A 20993-nucleotide genomic window follows, 5' to 3' on the forward strand; every position below is an offset into this window, starting at 1 on the left:
CTATAGAGATACAGCAGGGGCTTAGGCAGGGGTGCCCTCTGTCACCTCTGTTGTTCATGCTGTATTTACAAGGATTAGAGAAAAAATTAGAGAGGAGCGGACTTGGCTTCAACCTTTCCTATTTCCAGCAGGGAGAATGGATTAAACAGTCATTACCAGGACTGATGTATGCAGATGACATTGTACTTATGGCTGACAGCAAGGAAGACTTGCAGAGATTAATGGACATCTGTGGTAAAGAGGGAGATAGCTTAGGTTTGAAGTTTAGTAAAGAAAAATCGGCAGTCATGACTTTTAATGATAATCAGGGCAGCGAGCATAGGATACAGGAGGTTACGCTGGAGGTGGTGGATAAGTACAAATATCTTGGAGTGTGGATAAACAATGGGGCTGAGTACCTAACGGAACATGAAAAATATGTGACGGCTAAAGGTAGCAGAAATGCAGCTGTGATGAAAAATAGGGCACTGTGGAATTACAATAGGTACGAAGTGGTGAGAGGGATTTGGAAAGGGGTGATGGTCCCTAGTTTGACTTTCGGCAATGCGGTCCTGTGCATGAGATCAGAGGTTCGAGCAAGGTTGGAAGTTAAGCAGCGAGGGGTAGGTAGACTGGCTCTGGGAGCACACGGAAATACACCAAATCAGGGGGTACAGGGTGACATGGGATGGACGTCATTCGAGGGCAGGGAAGCCAGCAGCAAGATAGAACTTGAGGAGCGATTGAGAGAGATGGCAGAAAAGCGGTGGGCAAGGAGAGTTTTCAGTTATTTGTACATGAGGAATGTTGATACAAAATGGAGGAAGCTGACCAGAAAACTGTCAATCAAATATTTGGACTGCAGGAGGGGTGCAAACCAGGAAACAGCGGTTAAGAAAAAGGTTAAGGAAACAGAGAAGGGTCTGTGGAAAACAGGGATGCAGACGAAATCAGCACTGGGCACATACCGAACTTTCAAGCAAGAAATTGCCAAAGAAAATATCTACGATAATTCTAGGGGAAGCTCTTTGTTGTTTGAAGCCAGGACGGGAGTATTGCGGACTAAGATGTACCGAGTCAAGTACCAAGGTATAGACACGTTGTGCTGTGCGTGTGGAGAAGAAGAGGAAACAGCTGAACACCTCATACTTTTCTGTAAGGGGCTTAACCCTACAGTGCAAGGCAACGGGGCTGATTTTTTCAAAGCATTGGGGTTTAGGGACAGTGAAGGCAAAATAGACTTTAAGCGGGTAGAAATAACCAAACAGAGGTTATCTGATTGGTGAATAAAATTAAGGCAGGGGTGAAATTTCACTCACCACAAAGTACAAAATATGTTATAGTCACGGCTAGGTGGCGTATGCCACCGCCCGATTTAAAGGGTTCAGCCTCATCCATCCATCCATCCATCCATCCATCCATCCATCGGCGCTGCTCAAATGTCGGTTTGTGAAAAGGTCTATAAGTCTCCAATAAATCTACGCATTTAAGCAAACGTCACTGTATATAATGCGTCAAACAAGACAAATAAACATGTGCGCAGTCAGATAGTAAACTTTACGCATAGAAAGACAGACGATCCAGGCAAGAACGAAACTATGATCGCAGAAATCGTGATATGTACTTGGGCCATGTGGCGGTCGCATCAGCACCATATGGGTAGAATAATAGAGGAATAATGCAGAAATCAGTCCGAAAATATGTATTTTAGCTGCCTGCATAGCGGCAACAATTATTCTGCACCCAAAATTAAAGAAAATTATTGCTTCGTTTCAAAAAAGAAGTAAAAGCAGGTAGCTAAAAAGGAAAGAAAAGGACAAACGAGAGCCACAGATGATGCAGCAAGTTGAAGTATACCTTCAACTTGCTTCCGAGTATTTTTGGCAAACGCCGCTTGGGCCGGGTTTTCAATGAGCAAGGTCAGTCAAAATTCGTTATTGATGTCCTCGTAATTTTGTTATTCGCATGATAATTTTGATCATGATGCTAACTGTTAGAGTAAATAAACAGCGAAAATTTCTGTGGTTTTAAAAGCTAATGAACTGTCATACGTTTTCACAATTACGCGTTTATGGACCTGAAGGAGCCGAGCTATTTAATTGCATTGATTTTTGCTGCTTTGCTATCTAAAGGACAACCTTCACTTGGCGGGGCAGTTGAGCGAAGCGGTCAATGATTTCGGACACGTTGATGCCGACGTCTCTGTCGGCGTATAGAAGCGCCAGCCCAATCATGCGTTCCACAGACATTGTAGAGCGCTAGTAGCTATTAGCAAACTCTTGTTAAAAAATATTCTCTCTGCGCTGGCAGTGGTCACTGGAAGGGTGAATAGACTCTGCAGCAGTTTGTACACATTTACATTGAACCTGCAGTCGCAATGAGAGAGGGCAACTATTGCGGTGCTAAAACCTAAAAAACACTCCTTCGATGTCGTTGTCATCCTTGTTTAGGTACCTTGCACAAACAGTAGGCTTTTCGATTCCAGCAATATCCGTCGTTTTGTCAGCATGTATGGAGAAGCAGCCTGCTTTTGCATCTAGGCTTTCTTTGATAATTTCACCCCAAATTTCTATAATTTATTTTTGTACATCTGGGCTTAAATACGAGGCATTACTGGGGCGACTTTCTAAATGGTTCTTCAGATATGTATCTCCAAAATCAGCTCGCATGCGAAGAAGCGCTCTGAAAATACCAGTATTTTCAGCGGGGGCTATGCTTAAATCCATAAGACCACTGTCCCTGTGGCCACGGAGAGCCAGACCTTGTCGCCGGCAGAAAAGAACTGCCTCAATAATAGGCCGGTAACTTTCTTCTGTTTTCTCATACTTTACTTTGCCTGCCCTGGTTCAGCTGATCGATCACATTGCGCACGCTTCCTGAAAATGTTTGGAGAAAATTATCAGCTGCCAGCTGACAGTCACGGTGATATTTAGTATTTTCGTGTGTGTGGAAGATTGCGAGCGCGTGCTTCCATTTCTGGAACGACTTGGACACGAGGGCTCCAGTGCGCGCATGTTGGACAAAGTTTATAAGAACATTAAACCCATAAAGTTCCAGAATTGAAAATCTAAAGCACGCCTTTGGAAATGACAGTGCACCTTTCGCGTCAAAAGTTTATGAGAACTTTATACCCATAAAGTTTCGGAATTGAAATCCATGCGCTCCGTAGATTCCGCGGCCGCTGCGAGATGCCGCAACGCGCCCGCTCGCTATCGAAAAGCGCTTGAAAGTTTGTGCTCGGATGGGGCGGGGCTCCTTGCGTTATGTGACTCCAGGTGCAAGGGCGTTGCCACGAAATCCAGGCCGAGTTCGCAATGTTGGTGCCGAAATGTCTTTTCCAGCGTGAAAAAGACATTGTAGACAAAATCCAGAATGATTCCAGGTGCCGGTGGGTGTTTTGGTTGGCGGTGCATGCCAGCACGAAAACATTTCGGGGGGGGGGGGGGGGGAGCCGCCGCCTGGGCGCGCTTAACCAGGGCCTTTTGGGCCCGTAGGTCTGAGCAGCCAAGCAGGGCAGCGTCCCAGTCCTCCCGGGTAGGGTTGCGTAAGGGGGAAAAGGCAGGGTTGGATGGGCAAGCCCACACCATGTGGTAGAGGTCCGAAGACCTCTCCGCACAGTGCGGGCAAGCTCGAGTAAAGGCCGAATCGAAATGTTTAAGAGCCGCCGGGCACAGCATAGTGTTCGTGAAGAGATGGAGCAGGAGACGCTCCTCCTCCTTTTTGAGGCCTCTACACGGGCGGGGGTAGAGTTCGTGGCCGGATTGATAGTAAGCTGTAATTTCTGTATACGAGTAGATTGGGTTGGGGGTGGAGTCCTGATCGGCGGGGTCAGAGAAAAAAGGAGCCCGGTGAGAAAGCGCGCGGGCGGCAGCATCCGCTGCCTCATTTCCCTCTAATCCCATGTGAACAGGAGCCCAAACCACAGAACACCCATACAAACTCCCAAACGACGTATCGGGGGTAGGGGTCCCCGGTTCGGCAGCTAGATTGAAGGACGCGATAGCCCAGGAATGCTATCTGACCCTGTTCGTAGTTCCGACAGGCCCCTCGCGAGTCGGTAAAGATGGTTTGAAAGCGAGAATCGGATTCAGCCAACGCGATGGCGACTTCCTCCGCATATGTTATGTCTCTAGCGCGAAAGCTAAGGCCGTTAACTGTTTTGCCTTCGTGGACCACCGCGGCCGTAAACCATCCCCCATGGTGTCGGCCGGTGGCATCCACGTAGAAAACGCCGGGTTTGGAATCATGATGGCGCGCCAGGGCCTCCGCCCGAGCCAGGACGTCTACCATCATGATGTGTGCGTGCCATGTTCCGGGGAAGAGGGCGCACGTGCAGGGCATAGGGCCATTCTTGTGGCGTACGTACGCGCTCTTCCATCTGTCTGAGAGGTTGGAGGTGTAGTCGGGCAAGGAGGCGGCGATCCGACAGTGTCTGAGAAAGACGTGTGATTTGGTTGGTAAGATGAGCTTCCTTGAGCTCCCGATACGTATTCACCATCCCCAGGCCCAGAAGGCGCTGGTTAGAGGTGCTGACCGGGAGATCAAGGGCCCGCTTAATCATCTTTCGGAGGATGACCTCAAAGGCGGCCTCCTCATGCTTGCGGAGATGGAGGTATGGAATCGAATACAAGATTCGACTAGTCACAAATGCATTAGCCAGCCGCAAGGCATCTTTGCATCGGAGACCCCCGCGCTTGTTGGAAACCCGGCGGACCATGCGGCCCACCTGGTCCCCCACCTTCCGCAGCTTCCCTAGTGTTGTGTCGGACCGGCGGTGTTGGTTGATGAAAAGTCCGAGGACTCTAATTTCATGTTGTTCAGGGATTCCACCATACTCTAAAGAGAGAGAGATTTTGGACGTGCATTTGGGCGAGGGGCGGAGATGCACGAGTTCAGACTTTTGGGGGGAACATTGGAGGCCACAAGCGTGAGCATATCGGTCCACTATGGTCGCCGCTTGCTGCAGGTTGGCCTGCATGTCGCCCAAAGAGCCTTGCGTGGCCCAGATGGTGATGTCGTCCGCGTAGAGTGCGTGTTGCACCCCCAGGACAGCCTCCAGCTGGGCAGGCAAGTTCTTCATGGCCAGATTGAACAATAGGGGGGAGAGGACAGCGCCCTTTGGTGTACCTCTGGACCCTAGAGTGTATGGGCCATGTTCGGTGTCCTGTATGTGCAAGTATGCGTGTCTCTGTGTTAGAAATTGTAAGACGTACTGAAAAGCGTTACGCCCGCAGTTGGTTTGAGAGAGATGAATTAGGATGATTTCATGAGTGACGTTGTCGAATGCTCCCTTGAGGTCCAAGGCCAGAACCACCTTGTCGTTGTGGGGGCATTCGATGGGGTTTAGGACTTCCCGATTAAGTTAGAGGAGGACATCCTGTGCGGATCTGTGGGGGCGAAACCCAAACATGGTGTCCGCAAATGTGTTATGGTCTTCCATGAAAGTAGACAACCGGTCCCGCACCATCGTCTTCATTAACTTGTCCACACAAGAGGTGAGAGATATGGGGCGGAGGTTGTCCGGATTTACGGCTTTGCCAGGTTTAGGAATAAAGGTGACAAGTGCTGTCTTCCAATCGATAGGGAGGGGCACTTCTCCCAACCAGATAGAATTGAAGTATGCCAACAGTGAATTGTAAGTCGAGTCTGGTAGGTTTGCCAGGAGCTTGACTAATTTTTTCCCGTCCGGGTGCAGTGCCACGTTTCATTTTGGCCAGGGCTGCCTTCAGGTCGTGGAGCTGGAAAGGTTGATCCAGCTCGGCATCTCCGCCCCCCCCCCCCCCCCCTCCGTTCCTCGGGGTCCTGTCGACTAGTCGCCAACGGGACGCAGCGACACAATGCGACGCGGGTGCCTCAGCAACCGCCCCGTCCGGATCCTGTTAACGAGTCGCCAAGGGGACGCGACGACACAATACGGCGCGGGGGGACCTCGGCAACCGCCCCGTCTGTGTCCTGCCGACGTGCAAGCAGCCCCGGCCATCATCGCCACCCGTCCCTCGGGGTCCTGTCGACGAGTCGCCAACGCGACGACACAATGCCACGCGAGTGACGTCAGCAACCGTCCCCTCTTCCTCCTGTCGACGAGGAGCCGCCGCCAAGGCGATTTAAGGAAGAACCGGACCATTGTTAAGCCAGAGAGTCGCCACCAGCCGACCAGTCGGTCTGATGCGCTCTTACAGCTACATGTACGCTATTGCCCACTATCTGTAAATATTGTATAAAGCTTTTCGTTTCTTCTTCGTCTGCTGAAAGAGTCCGTCTATCGTCCTCCACCCCGAAGTCACAACACAGAGCATGCATATGAGTATGCCGTCCCTCGGGTATCCTGGGTAGTGCACAGGTTCGGGGGCCGCGAATGTGTAGCTCACACTTGGTGCCCCTCTATCTTTCAATTTGGACATGGTCGGTTTCGTGGGCATCACCTTCGGCAGCCACTTTTGCGGGCCTTTCAAGTTCACGCACGTCGGACCATGTAAGCACGTATGCTGGTCTAGGATTTGGGAAGTTACCGCAAAAATCACAGGAGACGAAGAGACAACAGGAAGAGGTACTGACAACTGTTTATTTAATAAAACGAACGCCGAACTTAAATAGATCAGACACACGTGTACACCCGACCGGCAACGAGATATTAAATGAAAACAAAGAGCGACCTTCAACAGGAGTGCGATACAAATGCTAAGATACACGCCGATAGACTACAGAGGCACCTAACACGTGTGTATCACGGGGAAAGAAACAAATGTTCTTTCTGGGTAACAGCAACTCAGTACAATCTTTCTTTACAGCTGGCCATTTTTTCTGCCGATACCCAGAACGAATTTCCGTTCCTTTGGTTCTTTATCAGAGTGCTTTGAGGTACACAAACTTTTGAGCGTCTTGTTTGCATGTAGTCTCAAATAAACCCCCATGCCGGAACACCTTTGCTTAATGATAATTTTCAATATCACTTCCAGAATTCGTCGCACACTTGCCAATCAAGAAAAGATAAGAAATAATTTGTAATTAATAGTATGTTCTTTTATCTATAAATACACAGAACGCTTATAAATCTTTTTTGAAATCTTGTATTTGCAGTCAAAATTATGACCATTTTCACTTATGACAGGGAGACTGCAAATTGCTTGCTTGCTGGCTGCTTAACTTGCTTGTTTGTAATGTATATATGTATAGTTTCCTTGGTTTCTTACCTTTTCAGCTCTTGCTGCCGCTGCTGCCATCAACGGCATTTTTCAATACTGGCTGCATATGCCTGCCACGAGCGAACTGCTCTGACTCTCGCGTGGTTGTGGCAACAACAACAAAAAGTTCGTCGGCGTGGGGGTGTCTCTCTTCGCATGTTCTTTGAAGAGAAGTGGAAAGTGCAAAGTGGCAGAGAGCAAATCGTATCGAATGCCCATCGTGTTGTTCTCTGCTTGCCGTCGCGAGCGGAGATGCATAGCGGAGTGCAGCCGTCGCCTGGTGCTACCACCGGCTCTTTCGAGAAAGGCTGCCCAAAGGAAGCTGAAGGAAACATCCGGATGCGATATTATAAAGGATATGATAAGACATTCTAATCGCCATAAGAAGGCTCAAGTGTTCCTTTCTTAGTTTTAGCTGTCACATTCGAAAGTAGCTTCTCGAGCTCGTTCGTTGCTGCTGCCCCCTGTTTTTTCCCCCATCAAAATCTTTGTTGTAAAGAAGCGTGCAGATAAGGAAAGTTATGCGCATTTTGGAGTCACTACGTTTGACACTAACCTGCTTTGCATTCTGCATCGCCAAACAAGACGCGATCGCCACGCTGAACTGAACTGTAGCAGACGACAACAGCGCAAGCACCCCCCAGCTGGCGCCCCCATTGTTGGTAAGCTTGCAGTGGGTGTATATATTGCTTAAAACTTTAGGTCAATGAAAGCAGATTAAGCGTAATAAACAAAGCCACAAGGGCGTCTGAAGTCATAAGCACAAATATCGCCCAAATTGTGTACGTTAGATTGACATGCAGCCAACCTTGGTGCAGCATTGACAAGGCATTGACGTCATTCGAAAGCAAGCAGGCAAGCATGGCAGCGCCTGAAAGGTAAGCTGGGCACGTGGGTTGTGTTTTTGTTAGGTAGCGGCGAATTTGGTGGCAGCCGATGCCGGGGCCGCATCATGGGCGACGCTAAACGTGCTGGCCTGTATCGCAGAACGTGCCTGCAGTGCGGTAAGCCATCGAAGTATTGCTGCCCAAAATGTTCAGCCCGGTCGTGTTCCTTGCCCTGCGTGAAGCAGCACAAAAAGATCGGCGAGTGCGATGGAATCCGCGACAAAACGGCTTACATCCCGCTGGACGGGTTCACAGACTTGGATCTCCTTAGCGGTACGTGATGGAATTTCTTCCATTGAAAAATAGTGTTCTTGGCTTTCATTGGTGAGTCTCATTGACATCACGGGATTTCAAAGCGATGGGAAGCTTGTTGCTTTGCGAAGTTGCCTCCTTGCTGTACTTTTACGCGATTTTCTTCTTCTTTGCCTTGCAGAAAATACGTTTTCGCATGTTAAACACGCCTTCCTTCCGAGGGATATCTGTTGAGTGCCGTTATGCTAGATGAGCGGAAAACGGAAGGTAGCAAATTATTATTTCGCACAATAATCACTAACGTTTTCACGGTCGTTTATCTTCTTGGACGCTGTGCGTGCTGTGAATTCATGAAAATATCCAGTGCACAGCGTTAAATAAGTTTATGACGACGATTGATTTGCATTTCTTGGCCGCGATTTTCTAGCGATGCCATTTCCCGATGCTAATGCCTTTCGGCGCTTTTCACGTTCCTGAGTTGTCATAGATGCTCCGCCCAGGGCGGAGCTTCGAACGCGGCCACTTACGAACGCGAAAAACTTCCAAGGGGATTAGCATCGGAAAAGACATTGCTACAAAATACCGTCCCTTATCTCATTCCTTGTAAAATGAATGCGTGGCTTAGCGTGGCCGCATTTGTCATTCTATCGTGACAAAATTTTCTGTAGCAGCACGATTTAACAGATTAAAATGCAATTGTGATTACCCTAGAAATTTGTATCATTGAAGTTTGAAAAACAATATAAATAAAAAAGGCCGCAGTTTCGTGTTAACACACTACGCATTTTCCTTGCAATACCAAAATTCTGTGCGAGCTCATACTGTCTTGAAGTGCTTCCATGCCACTGCGCAAATGACTGCAGTAGTATGGAAAGCAGGAAAAAATATATATATAACAAAGGCACGAGGCAGAAGATGCAGACAAGCCAGTCATTTATGATGTGCAAATGACTGGCTCTAGAGCACACCAACTTGCTGATGTTGAAATGTGCCATATGTGTTTCTGGACAAATTTGGATTGTGCACATGTAATCAGGTGTAATTGTAATCATTTTACTAGTTCTGGTCATTTTATCAGCAGTTATACTTGAGTGTTGTGTAACACAGGGCCATTAACCCTGCAATATTCAAATGGTTCGTCAGCGTAGACAGGGGTTTCAGAAGTACTTGATGTATGGGAGGGCTGGTGCAGTGGCTCGAAACTTGAATGTCTGGCCAATGTATGCAAGAAAAATTATCCTGCTGATTGGGATAGCTACTACATCCTTCCAAGCTCCGACTTCTGGCGCTACTGAGCGTACATTCATTTATGCAATTGTAGCAACATGCACCTGTCATAATGTGCACTGTATATTCACCGTTCTCATGGGCCGGAGGAGCCAAAAATTTTCATATAAACGAGAAGTAAAGCATCTAATATACTCTGTGCTAACAGTACAATCTCACTAGTACCTGCTTGAAAGCAGTGCTGGGTTATTTGTTTCCTGTTGATCTTAATTGTCTGGTTCAAGTAACATGCTTTGCATGTCAGACAAATACATATCGCTGTCTTTTGTGCACTTTTTTCTGGTTCAGATTATCGGTTTCTTGAAGAATCTGCGAGAATCGTGGATAGTGTATGCAGAACCAAGCCAGCATTGGGTGTGTATCCACAACAGAAGAGCCTGCCTGGAGTGAGTCATACATTACGCTAGCCCATTAGTATATGTGTTGCATGGGAATATTTCGACAGATGTTTTATGAATGAATACTTGATCTTTAATAAATGATTTAATGAATCTTGCTGCTTTTTAAAACCTTTTGTAATCCTGGGGCAGTGGATCCTAGCAACAGCAGCCAAATCCAGTTGTGTTGATTTGGGAGACTTTTGTGGCGAACAGTAATCATGATCTATTAATAGTATCATGAACTAGATGTGGCTTATGGGCGTTGCATCATCTGAAGCCAGTGATGTACATTATAAAGCAGCTGCGTTGGCCTGTAAGGTTAGTAGTACTTTCAGAGCTCTTGCCATGGTTTTGCTAAACTATCTTGCGTGTGCAGGAACATGCTTTATTGAGCGTTGCTCCAGTGATTGCACAAATTGACATTTGCAGCACTTCTATTGTGCAGTGATGACAGTTTATACATGCTCACTTGCAAGACATAAGCTGTGTTCTGCCCAGGGTCAAAGCTACGTAGCTTAGATTTCTGACCCGTCACACACTTTTATAAAGGAGGAGGCTTGACTTCAGATGTATTTGAAATTTGATAGATGCACAGGACCAAAATTACCCATGGGCGGTGCGAAGTTTGTTGGAGCTACTGCATCAAAAGCAGGTGGATCGGTCTTGAGGGAGGTCACCTTTAATTTCACTTTAAAATCCTTTGCTCTTGGTTGCAACTATGACAGGATGAAAAAGGTTGACATGACTTGAGAATAGGATGGTTGTTGTTGCACACAAGAGACAGTGTGGAAAGAATACAAGACAGAGGGATCTGTGGGAAGGAGGATTCAAACTCTTACACAGCAGAACAGAACATTGGCCAAGTTAGTGGAGGTTTATTAAACCACTGCAACACCATACAAATGACAAAAAGGAACGCAGAGGCATGATTGTCCCATTGCTTTCTTTGTCATTTGTTTTGTGTTATGCTGGAACCTCAATGCTTCTACAATCTTGGCAGAAGAAGCGTTACGAATAGAGTTGCAGTCAAGTTTATGACATACATTCAAGGGCCCCTGAAACACTTTTCAAACATAGTAAGAAAACGTTGCTGATCTGTACAAGAGATTCCTGTGAACATGTGATGCAAATATTATTGCACTGCATGCAGTAGGGAATTTACAATCTCATGTTAAAAACGGGGAAAAATTGCTTGCTCTCGCTTGCGCAATGGTATGCAGCGTCATTGCAAGCAGCTGGACCCACCAACAGCTATTGGCTAATTTTGTGATCACGAGAACATTCTCAGTAATACATAATTGCTAATTTTGAGTTAAATAAGTGAAACATTTATATGTGTGCGATCTAAAAAGACACAAAAAGAATGTAATCTTTGCACTGCCGGTCTACACACGACAATTGCATGTAGCTGTGTAGCGTAGTCTACCGTGGCCACCCCAGAGTTGCGCGGTGAGCCCTTTCGGTGAGGCTTTGCCCCCTTGGCTTCTCCCAAGTGTAGCTCTCAGTGCACTAGCGGTGACGAAAAGAGAGAGAAAGCTGCATATCGATGTAGTAACTCCATTTATACTTGAAGGATTCGAAAAATGCTTGCAGCATGAGATGACGTCCTTTAATAATGAGGTCATTCTATGATTAGTTAGAAAAGTGTTCAGGGCCCCTTATAAGAGATAGTTGTATTCATGAAAAGAGTGTTAAAATAATGACACTGCGTGGGCACCATGCAAGTTGGAGCAAGCTATGGTGGGCAGAGTAATCATCTGAGGAGATGTGAACAGTCACTTTGGAGGCAATAGGGAAGGCATAAAAAGTAAGAAGGCAGGGAGGAGAATGAAGAATGGGTATTCAACTTAATTGCTTTCGGCACTACTTTTTAATATCTTATTCTTAATTTGAGGGCAGAGAACCTCACGACTTACAAGAGTGGAGGACAAAGCTAGCAGGTTGGTCACATTTTAGGCTTGCGGGAAGAGTATTAAGGGGAGATATGGACTGAAAAATTTAATTTTGATTTTGATTGCCAAAATTATTCTTGAGTACTATTTTGTGTGTGTAAATAATTAAGGCACAATACTAAGCATAAGCTGGTGAAAAATTAATCTAACCCAGTCGTATAGCTCAAATAATGGCAAATTTATGTATGGAATGGATCATTTGCTAAAATTCTGCTGGGTATGCATGGGAAACGTATGGGTGTGTGTTGTGGAGGAACTATGATTACATGAAATTTTCAGAGTACGGCAATTCTTGGAAAGTTTTTGCGCTTGCTCTTCTTTCTTTGGGGGACTCTGCTTAGAAGCAGAATTAGAATTGTAGTCTGTGGACGATATCTTTTTTTTTTTTCGAAAAACTGCCTTGCAGGGCAGCCAACTTGGATTTTTGCAAATGGTCCATTGCTGCATTTGAGCCTCCACAAAACAAAATAGCGGCAGGCAGTTCTTGCAGTGCTATAGCACTATAACGTTGTCAATGTGCACATAAATGTGTCATTATTTAAGCTACCATCTTTGGATTCAATTTTTCACCAATTGCTGCTGTTGCGTCCCGAATCGGCCGGGCGCATTCTTTGATGTTTCCCATCGAGGCAGGCCCTTTCATAAGCGTCGCCGAGACGGCGACAGTGCCATACACCGACGAGACAGGCAAACAAGCGCCCCAACTAGGCAGTGCGCATTCTTTAGGTGCTTCCCCCGATGCCACCCCCTTCATCAGCAGCCGCCTACTTGGCAACGCGGTCGACACCAGCTGGGACGCGATGACAAGGAAGCTCACGAAGCTTGCCCCCCTTCGTTAGACACTGGGATTAGTGCAAAGGCCATTCTCCCGACCCTGGCAAGATGACCGTCGGAGGGCAAGAAACAGGTCACCGACTTTCGTGGAAGGAGTGTCAACCCCCTGTTTCCGGATTGCCTCGTCCTTGCTTCGAAGGTGCAACATTGGAGGCGGAGTTCAGCGAACAAGACGGCCCGTCTGATTGGCCGCATCAAGGTCATCTGATTCCCTAGTCGGGTCAACTAGGGAAGACCGATGTTTTATAAGGGGACACCTTGCGTGCAGTGGTGTGTCCTGACCTGTTCTGATATGTGCTCAGACATGTAGTGAGCTGAGACTTTCAAAGTGCACCCCCATAGAGTGGGCTTCCATATTTGGAGCCACTGTAAATATGTAGAATAAACCCCTTTTTTCTCTCGCTCTTACTCCCGGACGTACTCATCCCTTCTGCTGAAGGATCACCGGCCTAAACGCTACCCGAGTCTCAACAAACTGGCAGCAGCGGCGGGATTAATCTCCGACCCGCAACACTGCCTAGTGGTGAGCTTAAATTTTTGTGCACAAACTATGAAACAGCTCAAAACTGCAGAGAAAATTACAACTCAGCTGAAAGGTTCATTGGGAACACTTAAAAAGAGTGAAGAAACATTTCACTTTTTTCTTCTTTTTTCTGCTTAAATAAAAAAACAAGCGCAGCGTGCACTAGTGATGCAAGGCTGGAGCAAACAGCGGAGCTTGTGATTTGCCAAGCTACAGCCAGGGTCGCTATCCCGACGACGCTGGATACTCAAACGCAGACTCTCGCGTTCTCGTTCTTGAAACTCGGGATCTTCGACTCGACGACGCCTCTTCTCGGCTGCAGCTTCGGCACGGTATTCCGGATCGGCTCGCCGCCAACGCGCAGATTCTCGCTTGGCCGCCAAACACGACACGTTTCAAGACGCGGCCTGGCGAGGCGTTGACATGTCTAGGCGAAGCGAGGCATAGCAGGCGATGCGAAGTGACGTCATTGTAGCAGCGGCGAAGCGAGGCGCAGCTGTGCCAAGTAGTTGCAAGGGAACGCGTGGCGACGTCATCGCCAGGTGCAGTTTCTGGTCTACGCTATGCGGGCCAACCTCCGGCTTAAACAGCTCCATTGTTAAAACGGATGAATACTCTGTCTAGATTTCCCTGACTGTTTGAAGTGCCTGCTTGAAAACCATTCGTACATTCGACTGGTCCCGACTGCACTCTGACTTGGATTGCAATGATGCGGAGCCTGCTTTTGATTGGATCCAGAGAAAGCGTGACCTAGCTGAAGGTGCAGCTGCTCGCCAGAGCGATCGGAGGCCGGAAGAAGAAACACGTGCGCATCTTCTGTTCTAAACAAACAAGATGCACAGGTGCCGCTGCACTACTGCAATTGACGCCACGCCAACAACGGAAGCTGTAGAGCCACATGACCAGAACTTTCTTTGCCAGATCGCGGTTGCACTCTCAGGTTGTTGGTGAGAGCACCTCCAAGATCTCTGAGCTAGAGTGTGGCGCTCTGAAAGAACCAGCTGAATGTGTTGTGAGCGTTCAATTTTGACCAGCCGAATGTAACACGCACAGCCAGAGTGCTCTAAAATGACCAGCCGAATGTACCATAGGTATGACAAGGCTGCTGGATGTAAGAGTTTGAGGTCCGTTCGGTTTGCAATTTAACTAAATAGAATATGCAAGACTCGACACACATGGCACATTTCCTTATTATCGTAAATAGTAAGATGTAAGAAGGCCAGTTGCTGGTCTTAAGGCACTTAAGATTGTGCTTGATTTGACAGATAAAAAAAAAAAAAAGGTGCAAAATAAGTCAGAATGGCCATTTCTTAGATTGCTGCTATCGCTGGTGGCGAGTTGTTCCTGCTTTTTTTTCCATTTGCTTTGTTTGCTTGCCTTCTATAGTTCCTGCACAAGTTCCAGGCAGAGTGCAGGCGACGTGGCACTGTGCTCAAGTTGTTGCCTCGTTGCTTCACGAAGCGGCAGGAAAACAAGTCACAGTACAACTTCCGTGAGCGCTGCATCTACTGGCATGTGGCTTGGGTCTTCCCTGCTGCTCATATCAAGGTCCATGAGAGTCAGAGGTGCATTTTCAGCCTATCATTTTGCAGTGTGCCTATATGCATATGCTGTTTCATATGTAGCAATCAATGCTACAAAGGCTAGAAATACTTCTCTCACTACTCGCATTTGTGACCAAAAAATAGTGCATCACATTTGAAAGATACAGGTATGCAACGTGTAATTCAATGTGACTTTTATGCTGCAAAATATGACATTTATTATACACGGAAGGTATTGCATGCGCGACTCTGTTCATTTAACAAGTGGCAAGCAGAGTGACACGTTGCTGCGACTAGCAGCCACAGTGCATTGCTTGTGCTTGCGACCAAAACATCGTACATCGGCGGATGTTGGAAGCACAAAGGTGCACACATAATACTTAGTTTGACGTAACCTTACATCCATAAGTTGTAATAAATGAAGTAGGTATTTCCTATAAAGTACTGCAAATAAACAACAGCAGTACTGCTAAACGCACAAAGTGAGATTTCTATGACGGTGCTACTTGCGTACCTTCCGCAGCATTGGTAAGCACATACCTGCCAACTCTCCCGAATTTTTCTCGCGTCACCCGATTGTACGGACGCGTCCTCAAATCCCCCGAAAAGTGGCCGCCACTGCACAGGTTAAAAAATTTTTTTTTTTTTTGCGCCCTGTAGTATAACCATGCAAGAAAGCGGCGCGGGAGCAGTTAGTCACCAGTATGCACCTTGAATCGTGGTAGCGGCCACCGGCACCACCACTACAGTGGCTAGAATGGGGAAGTGTGTTGAATGCGCCGGCTCGCGCGTGCCCCTTTGGGAGGAAACCGCCAGGTGGCGCTGACACACGCTTACACGTCGGCCGCGACGGCGGCTAGCAGCCGCAGTGCAAGGGCGCTGCGTGGAACTAGAATGCGATCGTCCGCGTGCGCAGCCCAATATGCAGTAACAAAAAAAGAAAGCTTCGTAATATATATGCTCGCTCGTGCATGGCGGCAAATGGCGAGTGGCTATACTAGCCCTTTCGTCATTGAAAGGCGCCAAGGTAACAATCCGATTGAGCGTGCGTCGATGGGTAGAATGTAGCTTGCTTTAGACGATTTACTCCGGCTGACACCTTATCAAACGCAGAGCAAGAAAATTCCCAGTGGTAACTCGGAAGCAAACATTTTATTTTTTGACGCACTGTTTACACAAACAACTAAGAGTGGCTCACAATCCGTTTAAAACAAACCATTCTCCGTCATTGATTATTTTTTGCTACGTGACGCACCTGAGCTGGGGCTTTTTTTCTCACAAGAAAAAAAAAATTTTTAATTGTTGACAAACAGTTCAAACAGAACGTTGTCAGCCTTATGTTATTCTCTGCTAAGTGACGTGACTGAGCTTCAGGTGCTTCTTCTTTTCACGGGAAGACTCTCTCTTTGTTGAGTGCCTTCGTGTAGAAGGAAAAACGGATGACCAAAAATAATTTTGTAACTTGGTTGGTAAGGCTGGGGCCATGCGGTGCACAGCCAAATATGACATCGTTTTTGTGCAGACACTAGACAAGCTCTTCCAAGCTGTCACTGTGCAGCTCGTTGTAACTGAACCACATCAAAAACATTGGTTTCAAGGGTGTCTATACAAATGAGAAGAGTTTCTCCGAAGGGTGAATGAGGGTTTGTGATGTATATCACACAACTCGTTTACGACTCGCACCGTTTGTGCATCGTGCTATGGTCCTTCTTTAAATATGTTAAAATATGTCCTTTTAATTCGAACCAATTTTTGGGCCCCTTCGAGTTCAAATTATCGAGATTCGACTGTATTTGGGCTGAATCTTAAAGGTAGAGCGTGAATGTCAGCAGCACACTGAAACACATGCAGAGCAATACTTTTTCAGAGCAAGTTCATGTCGTTGCTTTGCACACAAGAAACATTGTAAATAATTCCTTCATTAGTATCGGTCAGAAGTGCACAGGGCCCACCCAATATGAAGGTATTTCAGCCCATGCCTGGCCCAAGCCTTAGGTAAAGGCAAGTTGGAAGGCCTGAGCCAATAAACACATCCTCCGTAATATTTTTCAACATGCTAGTTGTAGTTATTGAGGGTTTGCTGTTGGTGGAATGCATCGTCTCCTTAGTCATATAAGAATTGAGATTTTTTTTTTGTCGCTTGTAGTCTGATAAATCTAATTTCTGCTCTGAAGAAATATGCTTGTGTGGCACTGCATTCATGAGACCTTTAAAGGGGCCCTTAACCACTTTTTGTCGAAGTCGAGAAATGCATTTGAAGTTAAATTAGACTATTTCAGAAATACCTTGCCGCAAAAAGTTCTTCAATGCGTTCAGCAAAAACGGCGTTATTGGCAATCAAACATATCGTTTGCGGTGCTTCCGCTCCTTCATCAATGACTTGCACTGCGAAGCCTATGGCAGAGCTGGGTGGGCCCGCAACGCTCTGCCTACTGAATGTCACCATGGCACGCAGGTCAAATCTGATTTTGGATGTTCACATAGATGCCACTATTTCCGATTTTAGCACCTACGACATGCCAAACGCGGTTGTGCTTGGAGAGCCTCAGTGCGCTCAGCCAGCGGACTCACGGCGGCTGCAGTAACTATGCTATATAGCAGACTGCAGCTACAGGGCTACACGACAGGGCTTGAGTGTGCGCTCATGCTCATGTGCTCCTGTCTGGCTGTGCTACGTGGCGCGGACTGGCATTGTGCTGCGCCATTTTGACTGATGGATAGTAGCCAGGGGCGTAGCCAGGGAGGGGGGGGGGGGTGAAGCCCCCCCGAAATATTTTCATGCCGGCATGCACCGCCGACCAAAACTACCACCGACGCCGGGAATGATTCTGGATTCTGCCTACAATGTCTTTTTCACGCTCGAAAAGACATTTCGGCACTAAAATTGTGAACTTTGGCTGGATTTCGTGGCAACGCCCTTGCACCTAGAGTCGCGTAACGCATTGAGCCTCATCCGAGCACAAACTTTTAAGGGCTTTTCGATAGCGAGCGGGTGCGTTGCGGCATCTCGCAGCGGCCGCGGGATCTACGGAGCGCATGGATTTCAATGACGAAACTTTGTGGATATAAAGTTCTCGTAAACTTTTGACGCGAAAGGTGCACTGACATTTCCAAAGGCGTGCTTTAGATTTTTAATTCTGGAACTTTATGGGTTTAATGTTCTTTTAAACTTCGGCCAACATGCGCGCACTGCAGGAGCCCTCGTGTCCAAGCCATTCCAGAAATGAAAGCATGCGCTCGCAATCTTCCACACACATGAAAATACTAAATATCACCGTGACTGTGAGCTAGCATCTGATAATTTTCTCCAAACATTTTCAAGAAGCGTGCCCAATGTGATCGATCAGCTGGACCAGGGAAGGCAAAGTAAAATATGAGAAAACAGAAGAAAGTAAATGGCCTATTATTGAGGAAACTCTTTTTGCGGGCGACAAGGTCTGGCTCTCCGTGGCCACAGGGACAGTGGCCCTATGGATTTAAGCATAGACCCCGCTGAAAATACAGGTATTTTCAGAGCGCTTCTTCGCATGCGAGCTGATTGTGGAGATACATATCTTAAGAACCATTTAGAAAGTTGCCTCAGTAATGCCTCATATTTAAGCCCAGATGCACAAATATGAAATTATAGAAATTTGTGGGGAAATTATGAAAGAAAGCCTAGTTGCAAAAGCAGGCTGCTTCTCCATACTTCCTGAGAAAACGACGGACATGCTGGAATCGAACAGCGTACTGTTTGTGCAAGGTACCTAAACAAGGATGCCAACGACATCGAGGGAGTGTTTTAGGTTTTAACACCGGAATAGATGCCCTCTCTCATTGCAACGGCAGGTTCTATGTAAATGTGTGCAAACTGCTGCAGATTCTAGTCACCCTTCCAGTGACCACTGCCAGCGCAGATAGAATATTTTTTAACAAGAGCTTACTGAAAAACTACTTGCGCTCTACAATGTCTGTGGAACGCATGGTTAGGCTGGCGCTTCAATACACCCACAGGGACGTCGGCATCAACGTGTCCAAAGTCATTGACCGCTTTGCTCAACTTCCCCGCCGAGAGAAGTTTGTCCTTTAGATAGTGAAGCAGCAAAAATCAATGCAAGTAAAAAGCTCTGTTCCTTCAGGTCCATAAGCTTGTAATTATGAAAACATATGACTTCGTTAGCTTTTAAAACCGCAGAAATTTTAGCCGTTTATTATAGCAGTTAACATTATGATCAAAATTATCATGCAAATACGAAAATTACGAGGACATCAATAACCAATTTTGACCGACCTTGCTCATTGAAAGCCCGGCCCACGCGGCGTTTGCCAAAAACACACTCGGATATTGGGTAGTTCAACTTGCTGCATCATCTGTGGCTTTCGTTTGTCTTTTTCTTTCCTTTTTAGCTACCTGCTTTTATTTCTTTTTTGAAACGAAGCAATACCCTCCTTTAATTTTGGGTGCAGAATAATTGTTGCTGCTATACAGGCAGTTAAATTACACATTTTCATACTGATTTCTGCATTATTCCTCTATTATTCTACCCATATGGCGCTGTCGCAACCACCGCATGGCCCGAATACATATCACGATTTCTGCGATCATAGTTTTGTTCTTGCCTAGACCATCCCTCTTTCTGTTCTCAAAGTTTACTATCTGTGACTGCGCATCATGTTTATTTGTCTTGTTTGGCGCATTATATACAGTTACGTTTGCTTAAATACGTAGATTTATTGGAGACTTATATGTATATTTAAATATCTTGTTGCGAGGTTTTGTGTATACAAGCAGTGAACTTTGTTTCCAGCGACTCTTTTTTTCCCTCTATCAAGTTGTATCGTCGCATTTGTATATTCCATTCTATCTTCTCATTTCTAATGTATATTTTGCAGAACTCCTGCTTTTTATATGTACTCACTGTTGCGACTATAATCTCGGTGTAATTACAATACACGACCGGTAACAGCTGCTCCTGCGTAATCTATTTCAACGAAGGACAGCGTCATTGAGGTTTTTTGCCTGACTGTTGCATATGTGCAAAAATGTATACAAGGTTCTTGAATGACAAAGATTCATCAAAATATTTGTCCTCAACTTATTCATTTCATGGCCTTTACGTTTTTCATATCAGCTGCATGCACTGCTTTGCTGGTTTCAAACTGATGTAGTTCTAAATTTCGTGTGATATTTTCTTTACTTATTAAATAGCCAAAAAAAAATGCGGCAGCATTGATATCAGTTATTTATGGCACAATTTTTGAGACATACGAATATATTCTTTTATTTAAAAATACATATTTTACTTGACAGTGCGTAGCGTTCAATAATTCGTTTGCAGCATCTAATATACAATGGCATTGGCAATGCAGTTATTATTCATGTATTTGATCCCTCGACAAATTCTATAAGGAGGACGCCGCGCTGCAACCTGAGCCTCCCCCCCCCCCCCCCCCCCGAACAAAATTTCTGGCTACGCCACTGATAGTAGCCACATCCAACTTGCGCATTTCGAAGCGCTATCAATAACTCAATATGGAAGCCAACTCTGCCAAGGCGCCTAACCAGGAGAGGCCAGGAGTGAGCACGTGCTGGCAAGTGTGCGTGTGGTCTGACTAAGTTTCGCGTGGTTCGAGGCTAGTTGAGTGTTCAGAACTAGTTGAAATGAGCGAGACCCGACGGCTACGACACCGATAAGCAGGGTGGCCAAAGTGTATTTGCTATGCGGGCGGCCACAGCCAAGCGTGACCAGCCGATAGTCTGCTTCTTCCAGAAGTACATAATATCAAAATTCAAAAGCAGATTTTCGCTTACTTCAGCCTGTTAATCAATTCATCAATAAATATACAAAGTAACAGTAGGAAGAAGCGCACTGCTCCAAATGCCCTTCTTGATTGATGTCAGCTATTGGCCAATAGCAGCCGCTTATGGGAATCTGCTATACAGTAGAACCCCGCTGTTATGTTCCCGGATGCTGCATTTTCCCCACTGTTAGTCGTTTTTGGCCGGTCCCGGCACAGCTCCCATAGAACCCAATGCATTGGTAACCCCGCTGTTACGTTTGCAACTGTGGGACCGTTCCCGCATCATATGTTGCGAACTGCCACCCCGCGCCGGCCCGAGTGGCCATTTTGACTTTTCATGTCGCTTGGCTTCGTTGCTTGACGATGGCATTGGCCGCCCAAGTGCCGGGGGCG

General features: G+C 46.5%; 1 protein-coding gene across 1 annotated transcript in view; it reads left to right on the forward strand.

The window, feature by feature from the left end:
* The first annotated feature begins 7896 nt into the window (after positions 1–7896).
* The window catches only part of LOC119441846 (box C/D snoRNA protein 1), a 34787-nt gene continuing 21690 nt past the window's right edge, over positions 7897–20993 (forward strand). Inside the window, exons 1-4 of the mRNA XM_037706481.2 lie at positions 7897–8038; positions 8148–8320; positions 9875–9972; positions 14662–14840. Coding sequence (XP_037562409.1) covers positions 8022–8038; positions 8148–8320; positions 9875–9972; positions 14662–14840 — 467 coding nt within the window. The 5' untranslated portion in view covers positions 7897–8021. The remainder of the gene's footprint in view (positions 8039–8147; positions 8321–9874; positions 9973–14661; positions 14841–20993) is intronic.

This window comes from Dermacentor silvarum, chromosome 2, assembly GCF_013339745.2.
Source record: "Dermacentor silvarum isolate Dsil-2018 chromosome 2, BIME_Dsil_1.4, whole genome shotgun sequence".
NCBI lineage: Eukaryota > Metazoa > Arthropoda > Arachnida > Ixodida > Ixodidae > Dermacentor > Dermacentor silvarum.